General features: G+C 37.0%; 1 protein-coding gene across 3 annotated transcripts in view; it reads right to left on the reverse strand.

Annotated features, from left to right (window-relative positions):
- The window catches only part of DHX9 (DExH-box helicase 9), a 52,489-nt gene that overhangs the window by 26,807 nt on the left and 1,972 nt on the right, over positions 1-23,710 (reverse strand). For 2 of the 3 annotated variants that reach the window (XM_006211778.4, XM_031688831.2), the window contains exons 2-9: positions 21,983-22,113; positions 17,540-17,680; positions 6,938-7,049; positions 5,848-5,960; positions 5,098-5,246; positions 2,695-2,741; positions 456-592; positions 33-122 (exon numbers count right to left, since the gene is read on the reverse strand). In XM_006211778.4, coding sequence (XP_006211840.1) covers positions 33-122; positions 456-592; positions 2,695-2,741; positions 5,098-5,246; positions 5,848-5,960; positions 6,938-7,049; positions 17,540-17,680; positions 21,983-22,093 — 900 coding nt within the window. In that variant the 5' untranslated portion in view covers positions 22,094-22,113. Of the gene's footprint in view, positions 1-32; positions 123-455; positions 593-2,694; positions 2,742-3,567; positions 3,705-5,097; positions 5,247-5,847; positions 5,961-6,937; positions 7,050-17,539; positions 17,681-21,982; positions 22,114-23,710 lie in introns of those variants that run through there. The other variant, XM_072945970.1, reaches the window with a different exon arrangement.

Here is a 23,710-nt window from a genome sequence, read left to right on the forward strand (position 1 = left end):
TACAAAGGTGAACCAAACAGCTGTATGCTCACTGGGGGCGCGATCTCAAGATTTAACTCTTGAATGATGTTTTGCAGCTGATGTTCCAAATCTTGAGAGAGGTTCACTTGGTAAGGCTCCACCTACAGAAGAGGGATGGCCGTGAAAATCATGTAACATATGCCCACGAGCACTACTCACATCTACTATAGTAGGGCTAAGGGTACGTAGTCCACACCCAGGCTACAATATTCCTAAAGCCAGTGAGTCCGTTCCCTTGTGGAAGAACTCCTTAAAGGATTATTCACTCGCTGCCGACCATGAACACAGCATCACGCCGCAGACGGTTAGCAGGATCATCTCCATTTCTTGAGGCAAGAGTCCTATAACTATCAATGAAACTTTAGCCAAATATTAAACAGAAGCCAAACGGAATCTTACAATATCTCTCTGGGCTACTAAGTCTAAAGACTCACTGTCTCTCCTTCTTTCTTCTTTGTAAGTCCAGAGTAAGCTTCAATCACTCCAAGATGGTAGAGCTGTCTGACGAGGGACAGTGCACAGGACTGTGCTGCCAGTTTTTTATTTGATCCGTGTTCACGTGCAAAAATTCCTATAATTTAAGGTCAGGATTACCAAAGACAGAAGAATAAATCACCTGAGTAAAGGAACATCTTACCATAAGCAACTAGGGGCATAGGTACAAAAGCTGCCCTAAAACTGAGTATGTTATGGGTTTTACATTCCTTTTCATTCTAACTGCTAACCAAAAGCAATTCCAGAATAGCTTATCAACTAAGTGACCAACCATCTTGATAACAGGCAGACACTAAGACACAAATCCTCATAAAAGCAAACACACTTATTTCAACAAAGCTGTCATTGTGAACAACATGTGGATTAAAGTGGGAAGAGAGTTTAACTTCTGAAAAGTAAAGCATCAAAAAGTAAATCAATCAAAGGAACGAAAATGGGCCCAAAGCACCTAGACCAGGAGCCAGCAATTTCTTTCTATAAAGGTCAGGTAATAAATATTTTAGGCTTTGCAGGCCACCCGGTCTGTCGTAACTACTCAACTCTGCCTCTGAAGCGTGAAAGCATTCACTGACAAGACTTAAACCAGGGTTTGACAAACTACAGGCCCAGGAACTTAACTTGTTTTTATGTTTTTAAAGAGTTGCAAAAATAAGACAGAAATAACAATGTATGCTACACGTGACTCACAAAGCTTAAAATATTTATCTGGACTTTTACAGAAGTTTGCTACCCCCTGATGTAAATGAATGACTAGCTGAACTGCAGTAAGTTTAAAATAAACTTATTAAATATAAAGTCTTACTGAAACACAGTTAAGCCACTCATTTATAAAACAAAGCAGGCTGTCTTTGGTCAGAGAGCTGTAGTCTGCTGATCCTGGCATTAGACTGAAGCGAGTAATTACTCATACTCTTAAAGAAAATGTTAATAAAGCTTCCTCTCCTCCAACCAATCAGCTTCAGGAGACATGACATAAGGAAGGAAGGAGCAGAGGTACCTTCCTGCCTGACTGGTCAATTTAGTCAAATTAATTCTGACGGTCAGAATGGGCTGACAGACTCTTTATTTTCTTCCCTTAACAACCCATCCACTCAAAACAACTTATTTTTAAGCTCTAGGATAAAAAAATTCAACATCATCTCCTGATGATTCATTCAAAGGCCTGATTCTATTAGAAGTCTTCCATACACTAAATTTAAATCATCAGAGTTAACTGCAGAATTCTCAAGCTGGAAAGAATCTTAGGCCACTTCTCTCACTTTGAGTTCCAGTTCTCCTGAGTCCCAGCAATTTCAGGGTGTGATTTATTCAAAACCACAAAACTTGTTAGTAACAAAACCAAGTACACAGGGCTATTCCTTATGATTATTATTACTTTTAAACGGAGGTCCTGGGGACTGAACCCAGGGCCCCGTGCATGCCAAGTGTGTGTTCTACCAATGAACTATTACCCTCCCCTACTATTTCTTACTTTCAAGCATGACACACTGCCTGCTTGAAACTTACTAAAAATAGAGTACATGCATTATCTTTGCTCTATTACTTCTTTTATGAATAATCCCCATCTATCCCTTAAGTGTTTCCTCAGAGTAACCTTCTCACCTTCTCTTTTTTTTTAAATTCCATAAAAATCTCTTTATTGGAGTCTCTAGGAAATACAGCTTTCAAGAGCATCTTATTTTGTCCATAATTCACAAACTAACTAAAGAATTGTATGAGTAGTTTAATAAAACCCAAGGAGTAACTGAAATGCAGATTTTTTCTTTTTTTGACTCTATTGACTCTTAAATGCTTACACATCCACTTTTAGTTTTCCAACCCTATCATTTGATATACTCCTTTCTCAATGTCATCTAGCTAGTTTTACCTGAAGGAACTCTATCTTTTACATAGAAAGATTAAAAAAATGTTTTAAAATTCTTTGACACTGGCAGGTTCCTCAGTAGCCTACAATCTCTTCTCCTATGAAATATAACCCTAGTACAATCTTTTTTTCCCACATACAAAAATGGGAAACTGGGCCCTTTAATTACTAATATTTTAAAATACCCTAAATGCTACCTTATATCATGTACTCTTTCAAATTAATAAACCTCACATATATGTGGCTCAAGACTTTAAAGTGAATATTATTACACCATACACGATTCAGAATATTAGGGAAGCAGTAACACTTACTTCTGCCCAGCTGCTTGATATAAATGGTCATTTCTGCAATAAAGCTCCTGTAACAACATATATGAACAAGGTTAGAAATTCCACTATTAGAAATTACTAAATCCAGGACTCCCAAATTTGGCAAGCTTTCCAACTGCTTGGGCAAATCACAGCAAAAAAATCACTGTAAACATTCATTTCTGTTTAATCCTAGAACAAATGAAGTATGTAAACTTCAAATAATGCACAACATGGCACAAAACAGCTATACCCAAAGTTGATGAGCCAATTGTTCACGAAAAGAAAGTGTTAGGGCTCTTGATTCTGTATTTACTTACTCAACTCTTATTCCAAAGGTTGCAGTCTGAGTAGCCAGAACACATTCAGTGAAAAGGAATCCACTAAGCTTGAGGCCAAGAAATAAAACAGACCTAAAACTCTTTAAATTATAGTCATGATTATTTTAGGATTCCTTTGCATGCGCCACCCACCAACGATTTCAATCTGTTAAGAGAAGCTGAACATATGCACACACACATACACGTGGGCATACAAACGCTGTGCATACGGCAGTGGCTCTGAGGCAGGGGTCTGGTATCTGCCTGCAGTTGGAAGCAGCCCTTGATAACAAAAGTTTAGCTTATTTGTATCACAATTATTTAAATCAGGTCCTGGATGACAAAATATTTTTGAAAACTATAGCTAAAATTTCTGGCAGACTCAAGAGAAGAAATTTAGGTTTTAATAGAGGAAAAACTGTCCTTTGAAAACTGCTTTCTGATCCTTCACTGCTCAGGTATATGCCAATCGTGCCTCTGTGCTGAGTATACGGCTAGATGAGGCTTAAGAAAAAAATAAACGTTAGATTCCTTCCTATACCTCTTGTGAACTGACCTTCAGGCACAGCGGCTTCGGGGGTCAAAGGCCACTGGCTTTCAGGGGAACAACATCCACCCTTTCATTAATGACACCGATGCCAGTATGTTTCTCAGCCAGGCTTAAAGTCAGCACTCAATCTCATTCTCCTCCACCTGGGGGAACAGCGACACCAGAAATCAGTTTACATGAGTTTCCCATGTGATTGCTTAGTTCAGCCTAAGCAGCAGCACATGTGTGTGAACACAGACCTCTGGTGTCGCTGTCTGTTGCACCTTTAAACAAAGGACATACAAGAAGCGAGGCTGTCCTAGCTCCCCCAGCTGTCTGTGCCCTCCTTGTCACAGCCTGAATCCTTCAACTCTTTGTTTCAGAAGTCACTAAGTTTCTAAAAAATAATTTTAAAAAAGTTTATAATACGCTTCAGGCATACTCAAATTATCTAACTTCTCTTAAAATCACCACTGCTACCTAGCTCTATCAGTTTAGAACAAACTGTTAAAGAAAAGTCATCAGCAAATGAATCTTTGCTTTACAATCTGAGAGTTGAAAAAGTCTGACATCAAAATTAAGTATTTGAGAATTCAGGACTGAACAAAACAGCAGAAAGCAGGGGGAACCATGCTCTGAGTATCATTTTGACCACAGTGTTGAAGTTTTATTTTAGTAGTAATTATTCTATGGTTGCTGGATGCATCAAAGGAGAACACCTGGATTTTCAAGGAAAATACTTTTGATATATTTTGAGTGATTTATTTCATACAAGTAAAGGACAGCAACTTAAATCATCCAGGATGTTTCTAGTGTAACATTCCCTCCCTTCCAGGAAAGCAGTGTCCCCAGAAGGGTTAATGCACGTGAGCCTTCCCGGGAGTAACAACGACCACACCCTGGAACGCTCTCAGGAAGAACAGCAAGCAGGCTGAGAAACATACTGCCACTGTCAGAGCCTCCTCCCCCCTCTGTGCTCAGCTTTGTAAGTGTAACAGAAGTGTGCTAATTTAACTCACAAGGACCACGCTGTCTCAGCTTTACATAAGCCCTTGAATCTTCAAGAACAGGACTCCTGAGAGTAGCTAACTATCAGAGCTGATGGGAAATTTGGTTCTAGATGCAAAGCCATCTACCTCTGAGGACTGAAACCAAAGTGTCTAACTCAACCCATTAAGAAATAAACATCGTGACTACTTCTAACACCACCACGGAGATAAACTCACTGCCACTGGCGGACTTTTCGAGTCAATTACGGACACATCACTACTGTGGCTGTGATTTCTGCCTCTCAGATTCATATGAGAACCTAAAAGTCTAGCAACACAAACAGCAGATTTTTGCAGAACTTCTTACACAGCTAAAAATCACACTCAAGTGAACACCATGGTCAACTGTACATTACAAATCAATGACAATTTTTCTTGTGCAAAATAACACATCTTCTTTTCACAATCCATCAATCCACAAACTGAACCAGATAACATGTACAAAAATGGAACAATGAATATATAAACCCTAACTTACTAGAGCAGGAGAAGACTGAAACAAGCAAACCTGTTGTGATCAGGGCCCACTTGGGTGTACTTGTACTCCCCTTGGATCTTCTCTTTTTGAAAGTATTGGTTCAGACGAGCCTTGGCATTTTCCAAGGTCCAGTTTCCGTGAAGCCCAGCATTTAAGTCCACTTCTTCGGACTCCAGAGTCTGTGGAATCAATGAGACTTAAACTTGGCTGTGCTAAATTTTAGTTTAGCTATGCATATTTAAGGTACAAAAATTTATAAAAATACCTTCTTTGTACCACATGCTTCATAATGCAAAAGTTATTATTTTTTTCAATAGTTTCTAATCCTAGTCAAAACTGAGCCAGAATTAGGTTTTACTCCATCTGATGGCCCTAGTGTATAAATGAGCTAGTAGTTACTGTGCTGTATTTAAACTGTTCCTGAGAAACTTTTAACAATTTTTTTATGCTGGCTTTAACATTTTAAACGTATTAAGTGGAAAAGTAAGCTGTCTTATCAAAACACTTGCACTGTGAATGCTCATGAAATGAGGCTTATTAAGCCCACTACATTTTCCATAAAGCAGATGAGGAGACCTTCCACCACCAGGATAAATACTGTTTTATTCCACAGGCAATTCTAGTGACCAGATTTAACAGTCTGCTCAGGTTTATGGTGTCCTGTGTCAGCAAAGAGTCTCAAACAACTACTTAAAACAATTACCAAATTATTAAGTTGCAAGTGTCTCAAGCCTTGCCGTGAGCTCAGTCCCAGAGACACAGCACGGGGGACAGGCTTACCGCTTGTACTTCCTGCTCCTCTTTTCTTGAGTAATAATCCTTCAAATTGGCTCCTCGATCCCAGGTGGGTCCAGGAGCACCATAGCCAGAGGCCCCAACTCCAGAATTGTTTTCTATTAAGGGAAGAAAACGGTTGTTCTCTTGATCAATCAAACTGTAGGAAGATCCCAGATCTTAAAAATATATATATTCCTAATTAAGATTTTAGTTCTCCATGATTAGAAATCCAAGGTTTCAGTTATTTGGAAGTGGGCCTGAAATCTCTACGATTTAAACAGCATTCCATATGCAGGGGATGCTACTAGTCATGATCAGAAGTAGCTGGTAATCCAGCATACATCATCAGTGCAGCTTTGCTTTTCGCATGTACTGACTTTGTTACGTATGCAGTAACAACTGATTAAATGATAAAATTGTTTCTTTGCTAAAGACAACCCTGAAAGAAAGCTAACTGCTAGTGCTAGAGATTTAAATGAGGAGAAGCTGAAAAGGTGTTAAAAGTAATGAATCTTGATGAGAAAGCAGAGTCACTAAAAACAACAGTTAATACTGACTAAAATTCTATTAAGTTCAGCACATGCTTTTTAAAAATTACTCCTCACAACAATCTTACGGAGTAAATGCAACCATTATTCTTGTTTCATAAATACTGGATCTGAGACTCAGGTAATTTGGCCAATATCCTAGTTAATCTCGCCTACACCAATAGAAGTTTTGGTAACACACAGAATTCAGCAGTGACTGGGATTCATAAGGCAAACAAACAAGCCTACAACGTATCTGACAAGTAAGTTAAAAACAAGGAAGGGCAGCAAATAAGACCCTTTAACCAAATGTTCTGTGCAAAACCTACCTAGAGTTCAAAAACTAGTAAAAGCTAATGACAACAAGGAATTAAGCTGTACCTCTTTATAAGAGAGATTAAGTAATCTGGTGGTATTTGCAGATTTACGAAGGCCTTGGGTTCTCTCTCTCAACACTATGTTTAGTACCATTACTTCAATCTATCCAAGTGAGAAAGGGAGACGGCGATCAACCAAGACTGCGTCTACCTTAATCTCAGTCGTGTGCACACATTCAAGTCCCTTACCTGCCTTGAGAGCCAGATGTGGAGGAAGAGGTCCTCCCATGGTTGTCAGTAAACCTCCCCCAGTATCTGCTGTGGTGTCAGGTGTATCAGTAACTGAGGGCGGAGGTGCCACCTGAAAGAGGCAAAGTCAAGGCGGTGTCAGTAATTCTGCCTCCAGAGACTGCTAAATCCTTTATGCTTAGAGGGGGCCCATGTGCCAGAACTTGTCTCTCCATAATATTAACATCTTGTTTCAGTGATTATAAAAGTTATATTCTCACTTCAGGCAGAAGAAAGGGTAAGGGTAGTAAAAAAAAATTAACTTTCCACCTGGAGATTACATAATTATTTAGATGAATGAATTTTCCCAGAGTGGGATCAGTATGTGCTATAATTTCACCTTTCCCACTTAATATCTTTATAAATATGTTCAACTTTCAAGAAGCATCTGTTAGGAGACTTTCTTCTGACAGATACTGCTATGGGTCCTGGGGGTAAAACAAGGAACAAAACAGATACTCTCTACTTACAGAGCTACATTCAAGTATTTACTCTCTCATTCTGTATTCTCACAGAGCTAAATAAACAAGTCACGTGGCATGTTAAGTATGATACAATACTACCAGAAAAGGAAAACGGGGATTGTGGGAGAACACCATCTGAACACCGAGAACAGGCAGAGCCGCACTCACAAGGCGACATGAGAAGAGACAGGAAGCAAGTGCGGAGCCAACTTCTTAAGAGTATCTGGGAGAAGAGGTTTCCAGAGAGAGGGAACACCAAGTTCCAGGGCAAATGCAAACTATTTTATGTACATCTTCTACTTTAAATACTGATCTACATGAATCTGACTGACTTACAAATCCATTGTGCGGATGCTACTATACAGAACTCAAGCAATACCATGTTAACGGACATTTCGATTGTAGCCAATCTTTAATCATTGAACAGTATTGCCATAAACTCTTTGCACTTTGGCTTACTTCTTTCAGGAAAAATTCATAGAAGTGAATCCCTGGGTTAAAAGGCATCAACATTTAAAAAAGCATCACAGTGCTCTACAGAAAGCTTGCTGACTTTCACACTTACACTAGCATGACATATGAGAATCTATTTCCCCATATCCTCACCTATTCTGGGAATTACAGCATGTGTCTTACACTTGTACCAACCAGTATTAGTTTTATTTTTTGTTACGGCAACCTATCATTTTCATTTACATTTTTTTTTTGCCCATTATTCTATCAGGATATTCATCATTCTCACTGATTTCTAAGAATTTACTATTTCAGTGCTATTCACTCTTTTATACAAGTTGCAAGTAATTTTTGTTTGTCCTTTTCAACTCTGTTAAATGCTGCTTAATGCTATTTTATCTTTGTTTCTGCAGTCCAATCTGGTTTCTGCTTGTGACATCCTCCACAAATGGCCTTTCCTATCCTGAGACCTGTCCTACATTATTTTCCTACACACACACACACATATTCCCCTCCCCATTTTGAAGCTAGTATCATGTAAATTTAGTTACAGTAGATTTAAAATAACTAAAATTCTTTAGTAATATGCGATAGGAGTGACTAGTATTTTTAACTTTTAGTTTTTCTTGGGTATTCTTTAGCAATTATTTTTCCTAATTAGCTTAGTCTAATTTATCAAATAATATGTTACATTTATGTAACTTACTCAGGGAGAACTGACTGACATCTTAAAATAACACAACCACCCACCCAGAAACATGGTATGGCTCTACATTTCATTAAGTCTTCTATCTGCTGAGACAAATCTCCAGAGATCGGATATCTTGTTTCTGCAAGTCTTATTTAAACGTTTCTTCAAGCATGTTCAGATAGCAAATAACTATGGAAGATGGAGGTAATGTCTTTCTCTAGGGTAGGAGGGGGGCTTGTTTCCTAAAACAATGATAAAGTTAGGTGGTAGGTTTGCCAGCAGCCCCCTTGTAAGACTGGGAATTCCCCAAGCTCAAAGTGCCTCAGCTGTGATACAAACCCACTGTGTCCTCAGTATCCACCTGGACCCACTCCACACCGCCCACCATGGGACTTAAGGACAAACGGGGTAGGCCGATGCAAACACAAAGCTCACGCTGCCTGCTATCCCCCGAGTAATAACATCCTTTGCCTCTGATTCATAAGTCTTGTGTCTTCTGCCGGCATCTATGAACCTGCCAGTCTGAACTGCCAGCTTGCAAGCACGGTAAAATCTCAGAGTCTTTTCAGAGTTCTTGATGCCATCCTTCAGTGAAAATCTGCTGTATTGTTCTTACAGGTCCTACAAACTACACATTCTTAATTCTGTTATAATTTTTACTATTATAGTCATATATTTTTCCAATCAAATTCTTTATAATATTTATACCTCATTCCTTTCTATTATATTGCACATCCCTTTAATTTCTTCTTATTTACTGCATTATATTAAGTATTGTGGTTGACAGTGGACACCTTGGTCTTGTTAACTTAACAGAAGTTCCCCTAGTGCAGGGTATCTCAAACTGCATGTGATGAAGAACTGGCTTTGAGTCCCCCCCACCCCCATCCACTGGGAACAATATTTTTGTAAAGTATTTAAAAAATGAATTGCTAGAAATATAAAACAGAAAAGCATACAAAATACAAGTGCAAATTTTCTACTTACTGGACTCAACAAATGTACGTTTGCTGTCAAAACTGTTAAGAATTTCCAAATGCTTCTTCATTTCTGTACCTCCCTCCTCACAAACGGTAACAAACACTTTGGGCGGCACCTCCGTAGGGCTTGTTTTTAGAACAGCACTTACTGTTATTTTTAGAAGATGCCTTTTAGCACGTCAGGAAGTATTTTTCTACTCCATTTCCAAAGTGCTTTATTGGTAATAATCATTTAATTTAGTCAAATTTTTTTAAAGCCTCTATTAAGTTGACCACCGAGTAGATATTTCTCTTCTAAACTCATCAACATGATGTAGTAATAAAGTCTGATTACAAGGTTCTAATTCAAATGTGCTGAATGTCATATAAGATATGGTATGTGCACCACATTACTTTTCTAAAATACGAAACATTCTCAATTTCCAGACCAATCTAACCATGTGGGTTTTTGATTCTTTGATTTTATCTAGGAATCTATAGTATTTACTTTTTTCTTTATTAGACTTGGGATGGACTATTTTATTTCTTTTACAAAGAGAATTCACAATTTTTACTTATCACTTTTACTTTTTTTTTCTAACTCAGCAAGATGATTTTGTCATTATTAATTTCTTCCTGTTTTATCTGGTGTATCTTTCTGAGTCGAAACTTACTTTTTCATTCATTTAAAAAACTATTCCTTACGTAATAATAAAAGCATTGGATGTTGTTCCTTTGAATAAATGACTATTCCTCTAGCTCTCCAGAGTTTGATAGATAATGTTAATCTAAATAGTCTGTAATTGTAATTCAAAACTTTAATTTAGAACTTAGTGTTCAAATTTCCAATGTCTGGAACTTTTTGGTCCCTTTGCTACCTATTCACATTACCACTTAGTTTACCAATATATACACTAGCATTTCTAATGCTAGACACATTGGGACACTGTTAGCTGATGTCTGTCTTGTCTGCTTCCTTCCATAAAGGTTCCTGTGATATTAATATTGGCACTCCTACTTTATTTTGTATCTCATTTGCCTGTACACTTTGTCTTTACTTTCAATCTTTCTGACTAAAAGATTATTTTATACACATAGCACAGGGCTTGAGGCATGATACCCCCTCCAAGGTTAGGCTGTGGAGACAAAGTACAGCCTAGTCTTGGGACAACCTTAACAGCAGGTCCCCGGAAATACGCAGTGGTCAGCCCTGGTGTCGCAACGCTAACCTGTTTCCTCTTTCCACCACCTTGCCCACTCCAGGGCCACAATTCCACTCCACCTATCTACATCAACTTCAAAAATTTCTTCCTCGAGGTTTTTTACTGGGACAACCAACCTCCTATTTTCCAGTGATAGGGAGTATTATGGATTGAATGCCTGTGTCTCCTCAAATTCGTATATTGAAACCCTAACATCCAATGTGACAGTACTAGGAGCTGGGGCCTATGGGAGGTAATTAGGCCATGAGGTGGAGCCCCCCTAATTGGGTATAGTGCCCTTATTAAAAATAAAGCAGAGAGCTCTCTCACCAGATACTGAATCAGACAGAACTTTGAGCTTACACTTCCCAGCCTACAGATTGTGTGAGAAATAAGTTTCTCTTGTTTATAAGCCACCAATCTACAATACTTTGTTACAGCAGCCCTAACTAACACAGGGAAGATTTCCTTTTTTTTTTTTTTTTACATTTCTTCATCAATTAAGATTTAAGGTGCAGGAAAGGGTATTAAAAGTGTGTCACTGTGTATAACCTTGGCTCTGCCTAAGGAACACTTAATAACACAAGAAAATGTTTATTATGTTAAACGAAAAAAGGAGGTTATAAACTAGTATATGCAATAATGTGTACCATCATGTTAAAATACACTTTTAAATATCTAAATAAAAATACAAAGACTTTAGCAACACTGGCAATACAATAGTTCATTTATGTCATCTTTTTATAATCTTTGTTTCCAAAATTTCTGCAATCAACATGTACTAATTACTGTAAAAAACACTTTTTTTTAATTCTAGAACTTACAGTTAGTAAAACACAAACTACTGATAGATAAGCGAGTAGATAATCCAAACGAGGAAGTTAAAAATAACACTTAGAAGAAACTTATTAATAACTAAAGAAATACAAATGAAAAGATAAAACATTTAGAAGAGACCTATTAATACTAAATACAAATTAAAACATACTATCTTTATCTCTCAAATTAACAAATAATTTTTTAAAAAGAGCACCAAAAATACTAACTGTTGATATAAGTGATACACTGAAATGTAAAATGATTCAAGCATTCTGATAATCTTGCAGTATTACGTTAAGAATTTATAATATTCAACATATACTCACCTACTGATTGGTGTGACCAACCCCCCACCCAAAACAGGTGGCAATATAGGTTCACTATTTCAGAGAGCATATTTTCCTATGAATAAATCAAACAAAATCCCCATCAAAACCCAAAAAGATTTTCATCTAATAGAAGGCAAGCAAGGCCAGAAAGACTGTTCACTATACATAATTCAAAAATTCAAGTTTAAGGAAAGAATTGCACAGGGAACTTTCATGAATTCTCACTGTAGTCACTCTGTTTTTTGGAATGCCTGTTTAAAGTTGATCTATTGAGATTAAAGGTCTTATTCAAGATGAAGAAATATATAGCTCCCTGTCAAGTAATAACAGAAGATTAATTATGATTTAGCCTAAGGAAATGTTGAGAATTGATACATCATTACAAAAAGATACAAGTACCAATACCTGACAGAATGCAAAGCTCACAGAGCAGGATGCGCAAAGGATGGGATAACGACAGGACGGAATACTTAGACTTAAGGGTATGGGACCACACCCTACCAAGTGAAGGGATGATGAAAAAGCTAAGCAGCAGTGGGAAAGACAGGAAGAACATCAAGAAAAATGGGTGCTCGAGAAGACAAAGGAAGAGTGTGTAGAGACGGCACAATAAAGCTGAATGCTGATTAGCCAAGGGGAGTAAAGGAGTATTCAGTTTACACTAAGAACATTTTTCTTGGTACGGCAAAAAACATCACGAGCAAAAATTAAGATATAAAGGACAAACTGGGGGAAAATAGTTGTAACATATCACAGATAAAGGATTAATACAGCTAATTGCAAATAACTTAAAAACAAAGATCAAGAATTCAACAGAAAAATGGGTTAGCTGTAAGAACAAGTTCATTGAAAATATATGGGACTTAAATGCCAAAAGATCTTCAACTTTATTCAGAATAAAAGAAAGGCAAATTAAAGGTACACTGACATTTCTACGACAGATGGACAAAAATCCAGCAGTGGTGATGTTGCAGACCCAGGTTTCTCTACCCTGACACCACCACTTTGGCCACTTAATTTCTTGTGGGGGACTGTCCTGAACAGGATATTGTTTAGCAATATCCTTAGCCTCTACCCACTAGATGCCAGTAGCAAGTCTCCTCCCCCTTGGTCAAAGATGCATCTAGATATTGCCAATTGCCCCCTGTGGTGGGGGGCAAAACTGCCCCTTGTTGAGAACCACTGCTGGTAGAAATGCAAAATAATACAACCTTATCCTATGGAGAGAGAAAATGGTAACTGCTTGCAAGCTCACATATGCAGAAAACAAGGTCCTACTGTACAGCACAGGGAACTATATTCAGTATCTGGTAATAACCTATAATGAAAAAGAATGTGAAAAAGAACATATACACATACATATATAACTGAATCACTACACTGTACACCAGAAACACAGCATTGTAAATTAACAACTATACTTCAACTAAGAAAAAAAAAAAATCACATATGCATATATCCTTTGATCCAGCAGTCTCATTTCAAGGAATCTCTCCCATAGGGAGACTACCAAAAATACAATACATATGCATAATACATAGGCTACTCACTTCAGCATTATAGGTAACAGTAAAAAGAAACAGGAATCCACCTATAAAGGCTAGCTGAATAAACTATGGTACTATGAAAGTAAAAAACAGGTAGGTGAAGAAAAAAGTGTACACAATAAAATAGTGTTAGTGTTAAGAAAGAGTTGAGATAAGGGATATTAATATACACATAATTTGCTTATAATGAGAAAAAGGAAGGTTGACCAAAGACTAAAAAAACAAAAACAGAAAACTAGAAGACAGGAAAAAGGATGGAGAAGGCAGAGACAGAAGCCAGACTTTTCTAAGTTTTGTTAACATCAAAACTATGTAAATATTTAATATAATTATTCAATTTTAAAAAGCCAATCCCTAAAAATCAAAAGCAAAATGAAACAAATGAACTCGAGTACAGAGATGATAGTATAATGACCAAGATAAATTATTTCAAACTTTAAAGGGCAGTAATTTATATGTCTATAAGTGGGACATACCCTAAATATGATAAGAACTACAAAAAAATTTAAACTTTTCAGTAATCGTATTTTTGGTGGTAGTACTGGAATTTATAGTGTGGGTCTGTTGTATGTGTATTTGGGGACATTTAGGAAACCATACTTAACTTTTTTTTTTTAGGTTTGATAATGGAATTGCTGTTTTTTTTTTTTAAAGAATCATCTTTTAGAGATACAAACTGCAATAGTAACAGGTGAATGATAGATGTCTGGAATTTGGTGCAAAATAATCTAGAAGAAGGTAGACAGAAACTAGAGATGAATCATGATTGGCCATGTTGAAAAGTACTGCAACTGGATTATGGGAACACAGGGGTTCACAATATTATTCGTATTCTTACTCTGATACATGTTTGACATTTCCACAATAAAAAAACTTAAGTATCCTTTGCACTTAGAAACAGGTAATTTTGGGCAAGTGCAATCTGCAGAGTGAAAGAGCAAGTGAAGTTGACACAAACACGGTTTGGCAGGGATGGGGAGGTGAGATAAAGATGGTAGCTAGAAGTAGAGATTGGCTTGTGGTGTAATTAATATTTCTCCAAATCCATCCATTCCTCCTTCATTTATTCATTTAACCAAAAAAACTTTTAAGTGCCTGCTATATGGGCCAGGTACTATTCTAGATGCTAAGGACACAGCAACGAACTAAAATCAGACAAAAAAAACCCCTGCACTCGTGAATTTACATTCTAATATGAGGATCAAGGGGGAAAATAGTAGAAGAGGGTTTTTTGATCTCAGTACGACTGACATTTTGGGCTGGATAACTGCTGCAGGAGGCGATCCTGCGCTTGCAGGACGTTGAGCAGTATGGCTGGCCTCTACCTACTAGATGTCAATGTAGCCGCCACCCACTTCCAGTTCTAACAACAAAATACAAAAATATTTCCACATTATTGCCAAATGTCCCTGGGGGACAAAATCACCTCCAGCTGATTTTTGTCAACTGGGCTTTAAGCTAATTTAACTAAGTGCCATGGAGAAAAATGAAACAGCGAAAGGAGGTAAGAAGTACCAGGGTAGCAGATTTGCAACAGATTTAAACAGGATGGCTGGGGAAGAGCAACCTAGGCAGAAAGAATAGTTAAGCCTTGAGATGGAAAAGGTGCTGGCCTATTTGAGGAACTGCAAGAAGGCCAGTGTCGCTGGAAGAAGTGAGGGAGAAAACAGGAAATGCAGTCAAAGCATTCAATGGGAAAGATCTGCATGTGCTAAAATGCTGTTATGAAAAAACTGAGAACAGGGTATCATTTCTGGTAGGGCCAAGTAAGCTGCTACTAGACTGATCCTCCTACAGGTAACAAACTCTAGAAAAACAAATACAAAGACAAAAATACACATGAAGTCACTACGACTACACGCAGGCACTAAAAAGTGAACAAAAGCTGGCAGATTCTGGAAGGAACTTGAAATGAGAAAGCAAGAAATAGCAAGGATGCAATTTTTGTTTATTATGCCTTGTAGCCTGAAGGACGATCAGGTGAGGCAGCTAAAACGCAACAGAATACCTAGTCTTCCTGGCCTGAAGAATCAGAAGATAAAAATTTGGGGAAACCAAAGCTGCTACAAAGTGAGAAGGGAGTCCTGGAAAGGAAAGGAGGAAGCTCAAATTCTGTGTATAAACTCCCCAAATCTCTGGTTAACCCCTGAACTACATATATACAGGAAAAATTCGAAGACTCCTTAACATAGGATCAGAAAACGGAAGTGTGATCTAAGCTGTCACTCAAAAGATGGTGTTTGCAGTTTGAGTCCAAATTAACTACTTGACAATAACAACAAAAGAAATACTCTTTGGAGGAATAATATTATTTAATCTCTACAACGTAATATTCACAATGCCCAGCATATAATCCAAAATTACTTGACATACAAAGAGGAAAAACCTCAAGAGAAAGCACAGTCAACAGAGCCCAATCCTGAAATGGCCCAGGTGTTAGAATTAGCAGTCAAGGATTTTAAAGCAGCTATTATAACTATGCTCAATGACATAAAACAAACTCACATTCCTATTATAAACATATTCTTACAATAAATGAAAAAGAAATGCCACCAGAGATAGAGAAGAAATTGATTCTCTTCAATATATGGTGAATATATATATGTGCGCACACACACACATAATCATCCAGTCTGAAGAGTAGAGAAAAAGGAAAAAAATGAGCCTCAAGGACCTTTAAGATAATATAAAAGGTTTAACATACATAACATGAAAGTCCCAGAAAAGAAGAGAAAAACTGAAGAAACCTTTAAAAAAAAAATAGCCAAAAGTTTCCCAAATTTGGTGAAGGACTTAAAAATACAGTCAAAAATCTCAGCAAACCCCAAGCATTATTAGTACAAAGAAAACCACACCTAGTTACATCACAATCAAACTGCTGGAAACCAAAGATAAAGAAAAAAATGGAAGCAACCAAATAAAACACATTTCATACAGGAAGAACTGATATGATTATTGCTGACTTCTCATCAGACAACAATGCAAGTAAGATAACAATGGAAAATTAAACTGCTGAAAGAAACTGGCACCTCAGAATCCTACATCCAGTGCAAAATAATATTCAAGACAGAAGATAGAGTAAAAATACTTTAACAAAAGAAATTTAAGAGAATTTGTCACTGGCAAACCTATACTACCAGACTGGGGAAAAGGCTAAAACAGATAGAGCAAATACCAAATGTTTTCAAATATTTGGAAGATATTTGCAACATTCCTTTCACAGCAGAAGGAATCTTCAAGGTCATCTTGTTCAATCCCTCCATTTCAACCAATGTAACTGAAAATTCTAAAATTATCTTGTGGTACAATATACTAGGAAAGTAAATCTCTTAATTTCTGGATAAAAGCAATGGAAGAAAATAAAAGATTTTTACCTTTATAAGCAAGTCAGAATACAAAAACTCAGTAAAAAATGTTAAAATTAATATATATTCCCAAGGTTTTACAAAAACTGGATCTTTAATGTAATACATAAAAGGATCTACTTAAATCATAATGTGAATATTTCTATAATGTCAAATACCTCTGTTTTTATGAAATTTAATATTTTCTTTTTTTAATGATAAAGCTTATTTCTTAAAAACAGTACCAAAAAGGGGTCTTTGTTGCATATTCACAATTAAAATAATCATGATATCAAAAACACAAGGATGACATTCCAATGCACCAAATATTACTTTTTCAAAACTAAGTGTCAAGGGGAGAAAACATTGTATTCTACTAATTTTACTAACGTCACTAATTTTTACTAATGTTAAATTGTTACTAATTTTTATATTCTGTTAAAATGTTGTCTTTGGAAGTACACAAAAGGAAAAATCTGAAAAATCAGCTTATGAATGAATGAAATATATAAAACCATAAGACACACAGACTAAAGGACTCTCCCAAGCCCACAAGTCAGGTACACAATGAGAATGAAATCCAAACCTTCAGGAACTCTTCCTAGTTCTCTGTGAAAACAAGATGTCAAGGTTCACTAAGGAACACATTAATACATTATCTGAAAGCAACAGTGAAGAATGATCACCCTGGGCCTCCTTCACATTGGATGAGCATAATTGTACAATGCATGTCTCAAGCGCTCAGCCATACTTACCCCAACTGCTGGGACTTCTTCACTCTTTACTTCATTAATTCGAACCAAATAGTTAACGAAGTCTCTGGCCGCATTGCTCTGGGCATCTTTTTTATTGGTGGAATTGCCCATGCCAGTGTAATTGTATCCCTCCACTCGGACCTTTGACAGTCAAGAGAAAAATACATTAAGAAACTGACCTGGGTAATTCAAAGATTTAAAAATTCATAATTCACTAGTCCCTTAAGGGATAACAGTTAACTGTTAGATATACCCTGTAAACACACTGAAAATAATACAGCTAAGAGATTCATGGATTGTCTTACAAAGAAGCTTGAATCATGTTGGCCACTGATAAGCTAATCCAAGAAAAAGAATGCTAATTTACATGGCTCAGATACTTTCTTCTCATGTAACAGAATGTTCCACATTAAAATTTTATGAGACCCAAGAACAAGCTCTATATTTGTATTTATCCTAAAGCACTTTGACTTGAAGCAAACAAGAGCTGATCTACTTTCTACCGGAGTTACGAACAGCTGACCCAGCTTTTCTAATCTGCACCACTGGTACGGTGGGAGCTGTGGGAGATTCATGTTCTAATGAGAATAATTTACCTATCAGATTGTTTCAAGTTAATGCTCACTTGAAAATGATTTACACACTCAGGGCTGACAGCCAAGAAGGCAGAGTAGAGGGAACTGGAGCTCAACTGCTCCCAGGAACACCAAAATCACAACTAACTGCAGAACACCCATCAATAAAAAAGACGGGAACCTACCAGAAAAGATCTTCCATAACTAAAGACATAAAGAAGGCACCTCAGCGAGATGGGTAGAAGGGGCAGACTCACGACATAATCAAACCCCACACCCACCGCCCGCCAAGCAGCAACCCACAAACGAGAATGATCATATTGCTGAGGTTCCCCAACAGGAGTGAGAGCTCCAAGTCCCACAGCAGACTCCCCAGCTCGGGAGTCCGGCATCGGGAAGAGGAGCCCCCAGAGCATTTGGCTTCGTAAGCCAGCGAAGCTTAATTGCAGGAGCTCCACAGTACTGGGGGAAAGAGAGACTTCACTGTAAAAGGACGCCCACAAAATCTCACACTTGGCAGGCCAGGGGCAAAAGCAGTAACTTCGTAGGAGGCTTGGCCAAACCTACCTGTTCGTCTTGGAGGGTCTCCTGGGGAGGCAGTTGTGGCTCACTCTGGGGACACAGACACAGTGGCAGACATACTGGAGAGTGTTTATCTGCATGAACTCTCCTGGAGCTGACACCTTGCTTGGGTCATTAGCACCAAGACCTGGCCCCATTCAACAGCCTGTGGGATCCAGTGCTGGAACGCCTCAGGCTGAACAACTAACTAGGTGAGGGCACACCCCCCTCCAACAGCACACAAGCTGCCCAAAGATTTCCTGAGCCCTTAAATAGATAGATCACTATTCCAAAACCTCATGGTAACTACAAACCAAAAACCTCTAATGGACATACACACCAAAAAGAAAAAGGAATCCATACATAATACTAAAGATAGGCACCAAATCACAGGAGAACAAAAGGAACATTTTCAAACTCATTCTATGAGGCCACCATCACCCTGATACCAAAACCAAAGATATCACGAAAAAAGAAAGTTACAGGCCAATCTCACTTACGAACACAGATGCAACACTTCTCAACAAAATGCCAGGAAACCAACTCCAATGCATTAAAAGGATGGTACACCATGATCAAGTGGGATTTATTCCAGGGATGCAAGGATTTTTCAATAACCACAAATCAATCAGTGTGACATACCACATTAACAAACTGAAGAATAAGAACCATATAATCACCTTAACAGATGCAGAAAAACCTTCTGATAAAATTCAATATTCATTTATGATAAAAACTCTCTGGAAAGTGGGCACAGAGGGAACATACCTCAACATAATAAAGGCCATATATGACGAACCCACAACTAACATACTCAACAGTGAAAAGCTGAAAGCATTTCCTCTAAGATCAGGAATAAGACAAGGATGCTCACTCTTGCCACTTTTATTCAACATAGTTTTGGAAGTCCTAGCCACAGCAATTAGAAAAGAAAAATAAATAAAAGGAATCTAAATTGGAAAAGACGTAGAACTGTCACTGTCTGCAGATGACATGATACTATACACAGAAAATTCTAAAGATGCTATCAGAAAACTACTAGGGCTCATTAGTGAATTCAGTAAAGTTGCAGGATACAATAGTAATATACAGAAATCTGTTGCATTTCTACATACTAACAATGAAATAGCAGAAAAAGAAATTACGGAAAATTTTATTTACCATTTCATCAAAAATAAAATACCCAGGAATAAACCTATATAAGGAGGCAAAAGACTTGTACTCTGAAAACTGTAAGATGCTGATGGAAGAAACTGAAGACGACACAAACAGATGGAAAGATACCGTGTTCTTGGATTGGAAGAATCAATGTTAAAATGGCCATATCACCCAGGCAATATACAAATTCAATGCAAACCCTATCCAATTATCAATGACATTTTTCACAGAACTGGAACAAAAAAAGTTGTAATTTGAATGGAAACACAAAAGATCCTGAATAGTCAAAATAATCTTGAGAAAGAATTATGCTCCCTGACTTCAGACTATACTACAAAGTTACCATAATCAAAACAGTATGGTTTTGGTACAAAAACAGACACATAGATCAATGAAACAGGATGGAAAGCCCAGAAATAAACCCATGCATTTAAGACAAGGAGAAACAAACAGTGTCTTCAATAAGTGGTGTTGGGAAAACTGGACACCTACATGTAAAAGAATGAGGTTAGAACATTCTCTAACACTATAAAAAATAAATTCAAAATGGATTAAAGACTTAAATGTAACACTCTAAAACTCCTAAAAGGAAAACACAGGCAGAACACTCTTTAACATAAATCGCAGCTATATTTTTTTGGACCTATTTCCTAGAGTAATAAAAATGAAAGAAAAATAAATAAATGGGACCTCATAAAAGCTTTTGCATAGCAAAGAAAAACATAAACTAAATGAAAAGACAGTCTACAGAATAGGAGCAAGTATTTGCAAACGATGCCACCGACAAGGATTAATTTCCAAAATATATGAACAGCTCACACAGCTCAATATCAAAAAGACTAACAAGCCCATCAAAAAAATGGGCAGAAGACCTAAATGACCATTTCTCCAAAGAAGACACAGATAGCTAACACACACATGAGAAGATGCTCAATACTGCTATTAGACAAATGCCAATAAAACCTACAATGAGGTATCCATCATTCAGAATGTCCATCATTAAATGTCTACAAATAATAAATGATGGAGAGGGTGTGGAGAAAAAACCCTCCTACACTGTTGGTGGGAATGTAAACTTGTGCAGCCACTATAGAGAACAGTATGGAGATTCCTTTGAGAACTGACAGTAGAGTTACCATATGATCTAGCATATATCTGGAGAAAACTCTAATTCAAAATGATACATGCACCCCAATGTTTGCTTATGGCAGCACAGCACTATTAACAATGCCAAGACATGGAAACAACCCAAGTGTCCATCAACATATGAATGGATAAGGAAGATATAGTGTATATACACAACAGAATATTAGTCATAAAAAAGAATGAAATAATACCATTGCAGCAACATGGATAGACCTAGAGATTATCATAGTAAAGTGAAGTCAGAGAAAGACAAATATATCACATGCTGAATTTACAAAAAAAAAAAAAACAAAAAACAAATGAACTTATTTACAAGTTGTAAGAAATGGACTCACATAGAAAACTATGGTTATCAAAGGGGAAGAGGTGGGAGAGATAAATTTAGGAGTTTATATAAAATAGATAAATAAGACAACAAGGTCCTACTGTGTAGCACAGGAAACTACATTCAGTGTCTTGTAATAACCTATAATGGAAAAGAATCAAAAAAAAGAATATATGTATATATAACCGACTCACTTTCCTGGACATGGGAAACTAACACAACATTGTAAGTCAACTATGCTTCTATATGTATGTATTATATATATATATGTGTATATATACAGATATATATAAAATCCATACTCAGTTGACTCTAAGGGAGATAATCCTAGATAACCTGGATGGGCCTGATTCAATCAGTTGAAAGACCTTAAGAGGAGAGCTGTGGTTCCCCAAAAGCAGAAATTTTACCTAGAGAAAGCAGGTTCAGCCCAGCCTGCCCTCCCTGACCACTTGCCCTATGGATTTCAAACATACCCAGCCAAACCCCACAATCATGTGAGACCCTTGCAATAAATCTATTAAAAAAAAAAAAAAAAGATTTACAATGAAATAGAATAGCAGGCAAGTCACAATAAACAAAATTCTCCAACATACAACACATTGACATTTTCAAACAGAAAACACTGTTCTAATAAGCCTCAAAGTCACATAAATGTAAATGGTATTTTTTTAGTACCTCACACATGAACTTCTGCCTGTTTTTGTTCCCCACTGCTCTAATTTCATAGGTTGGGGTCATCTTCCTTTTGCCACACCAGGCATACAGGAAATTTTTAACATCACCCATGATTCAAATCTTCTTCAGACCTAAGAAAGAAAACGAGTTAGTTAAAAACAGCATTATTTGTAAGAACAAACATTGTTAATTACCAATCTGGAAATAACCAATAACTGGAATTCACCAGAAATCTAGGTTAAGTACAGGATATTCTATCCTGCTGCTATCAACACTGCCTATGAAGAAATTTTAATGGCATAATTGGAAGGTCTATGATGTAAGAAAAAGCAGGACACAAAACTGTATGATTTGAACTACACAGTAAGTACACATACATAAATCAAGACTGGAGAAGAAACATTCCCTCCCATCCAAATGGTTATCCTTGAGTAACTACACGTGATTTTTATATTTTTTTAAAAAACATTTTACGTAATGTTCTACTTTTTACAAGACACACTTTACGTATTTTAACTAATTTAATCCTCATCATGATAGATAACATTATATATGGTAGATTCTACTATATCATCTTTTTTACAGGGGAAGAAACTAGGGTGCAGAAAGTTTAAGTAACTTTTCCAAGTCACCAGCTGTGAAGGCCTAAATTCAAACACAAACTAGTATATTAAGAAATGGTCATGAATCATTTTGTATATAAATCCAATAGTTTATCCTCATTTGGATTATGTCTCTTAGTAGACTGTCCTCAAAGTTGTAGGCAATATTATATTAGTAAGTCCAAATAAATATTAAGTATTCAGTACTTAAACTGAAAATAGTAATCAGTTAACTTAAATATTTTGTACCAAATCTCTCCTTTGGATCTCGTTATTTATTAAAATTTGAGGATATTACGTTTTCTTGAAATGCAACATGCCACACTTGTTGGCACTCTCCCTCTAATCCAGTTCATACGACAGCAAAAGATGGCACTTAAGTTTAAATTACAAACAAGGTATTTGAGACCAAATTTAGAACCAGAGAAAATATGCTATAAATTTAGTTTGCTGTGATGTCAGAAGAAACCCCTGCTAGCACTGTCTGTGTCTCTTGTTAATATGTCTAGAGCATTTTGTTAGCACCTAAGTTGGGTCATCGAACTGGACCCTAGTATAAAGTTTATTCTTCAGTCATAGGTTAACCCTGGGGACCATTCTATTAATAAGAATCTATGGAAAGCTGAATATCTATATACAAATTCCAACCCTAAATAACTGATTTAAAAAACAAGCCCTCAGAGTGAATGACTAACATGAAATATGAAGAACTACACTATCAAATTCCTTCCTCCCGGGGTAGTCTCAGCTAACTTCATGATATTAAATATCAACAATATGCTAATGATGTTCAAATATGTACCGAAGGTTTAGTCTTTTTTCTTTATGCTCCAAAATCAAGTTCATCCAACTGCAGCACAAAAGTACCCATTTGAATGCTAACTTGGAATCTCAGTTAAACTAGAATTTTAAATTTCCTCCCTAAACCTGTACCTCTTCCCGACAATCCCAGTAATTCCCATCTCCTAAATGGCACCACCACCCACCAAGTTACGCAAGTCACAGCTTGGGATTTATCCAGTCCCTTGTCGACTGAAACAAATGAGCAGCCTGAAAATTGAGAGTTATGTTTTATTTGGCGGGGGGACTCGAGCCTGGGATGACAGCCTCTCAGAGCGCTCTGAGG

Source organism: Vicugna pacos, chromosome 21, assembly GCF_048564905.1.
Source record: "Vicugna pacos chromosome 21, VicPac4, whole genome shotgun sequence".
Taxonomy (NCBI): Eukaryota; Metazoa; Chordata; class Mammalia; order Artiodactyla; family Camelidae; genus Vicugna; species Vicugna pacos.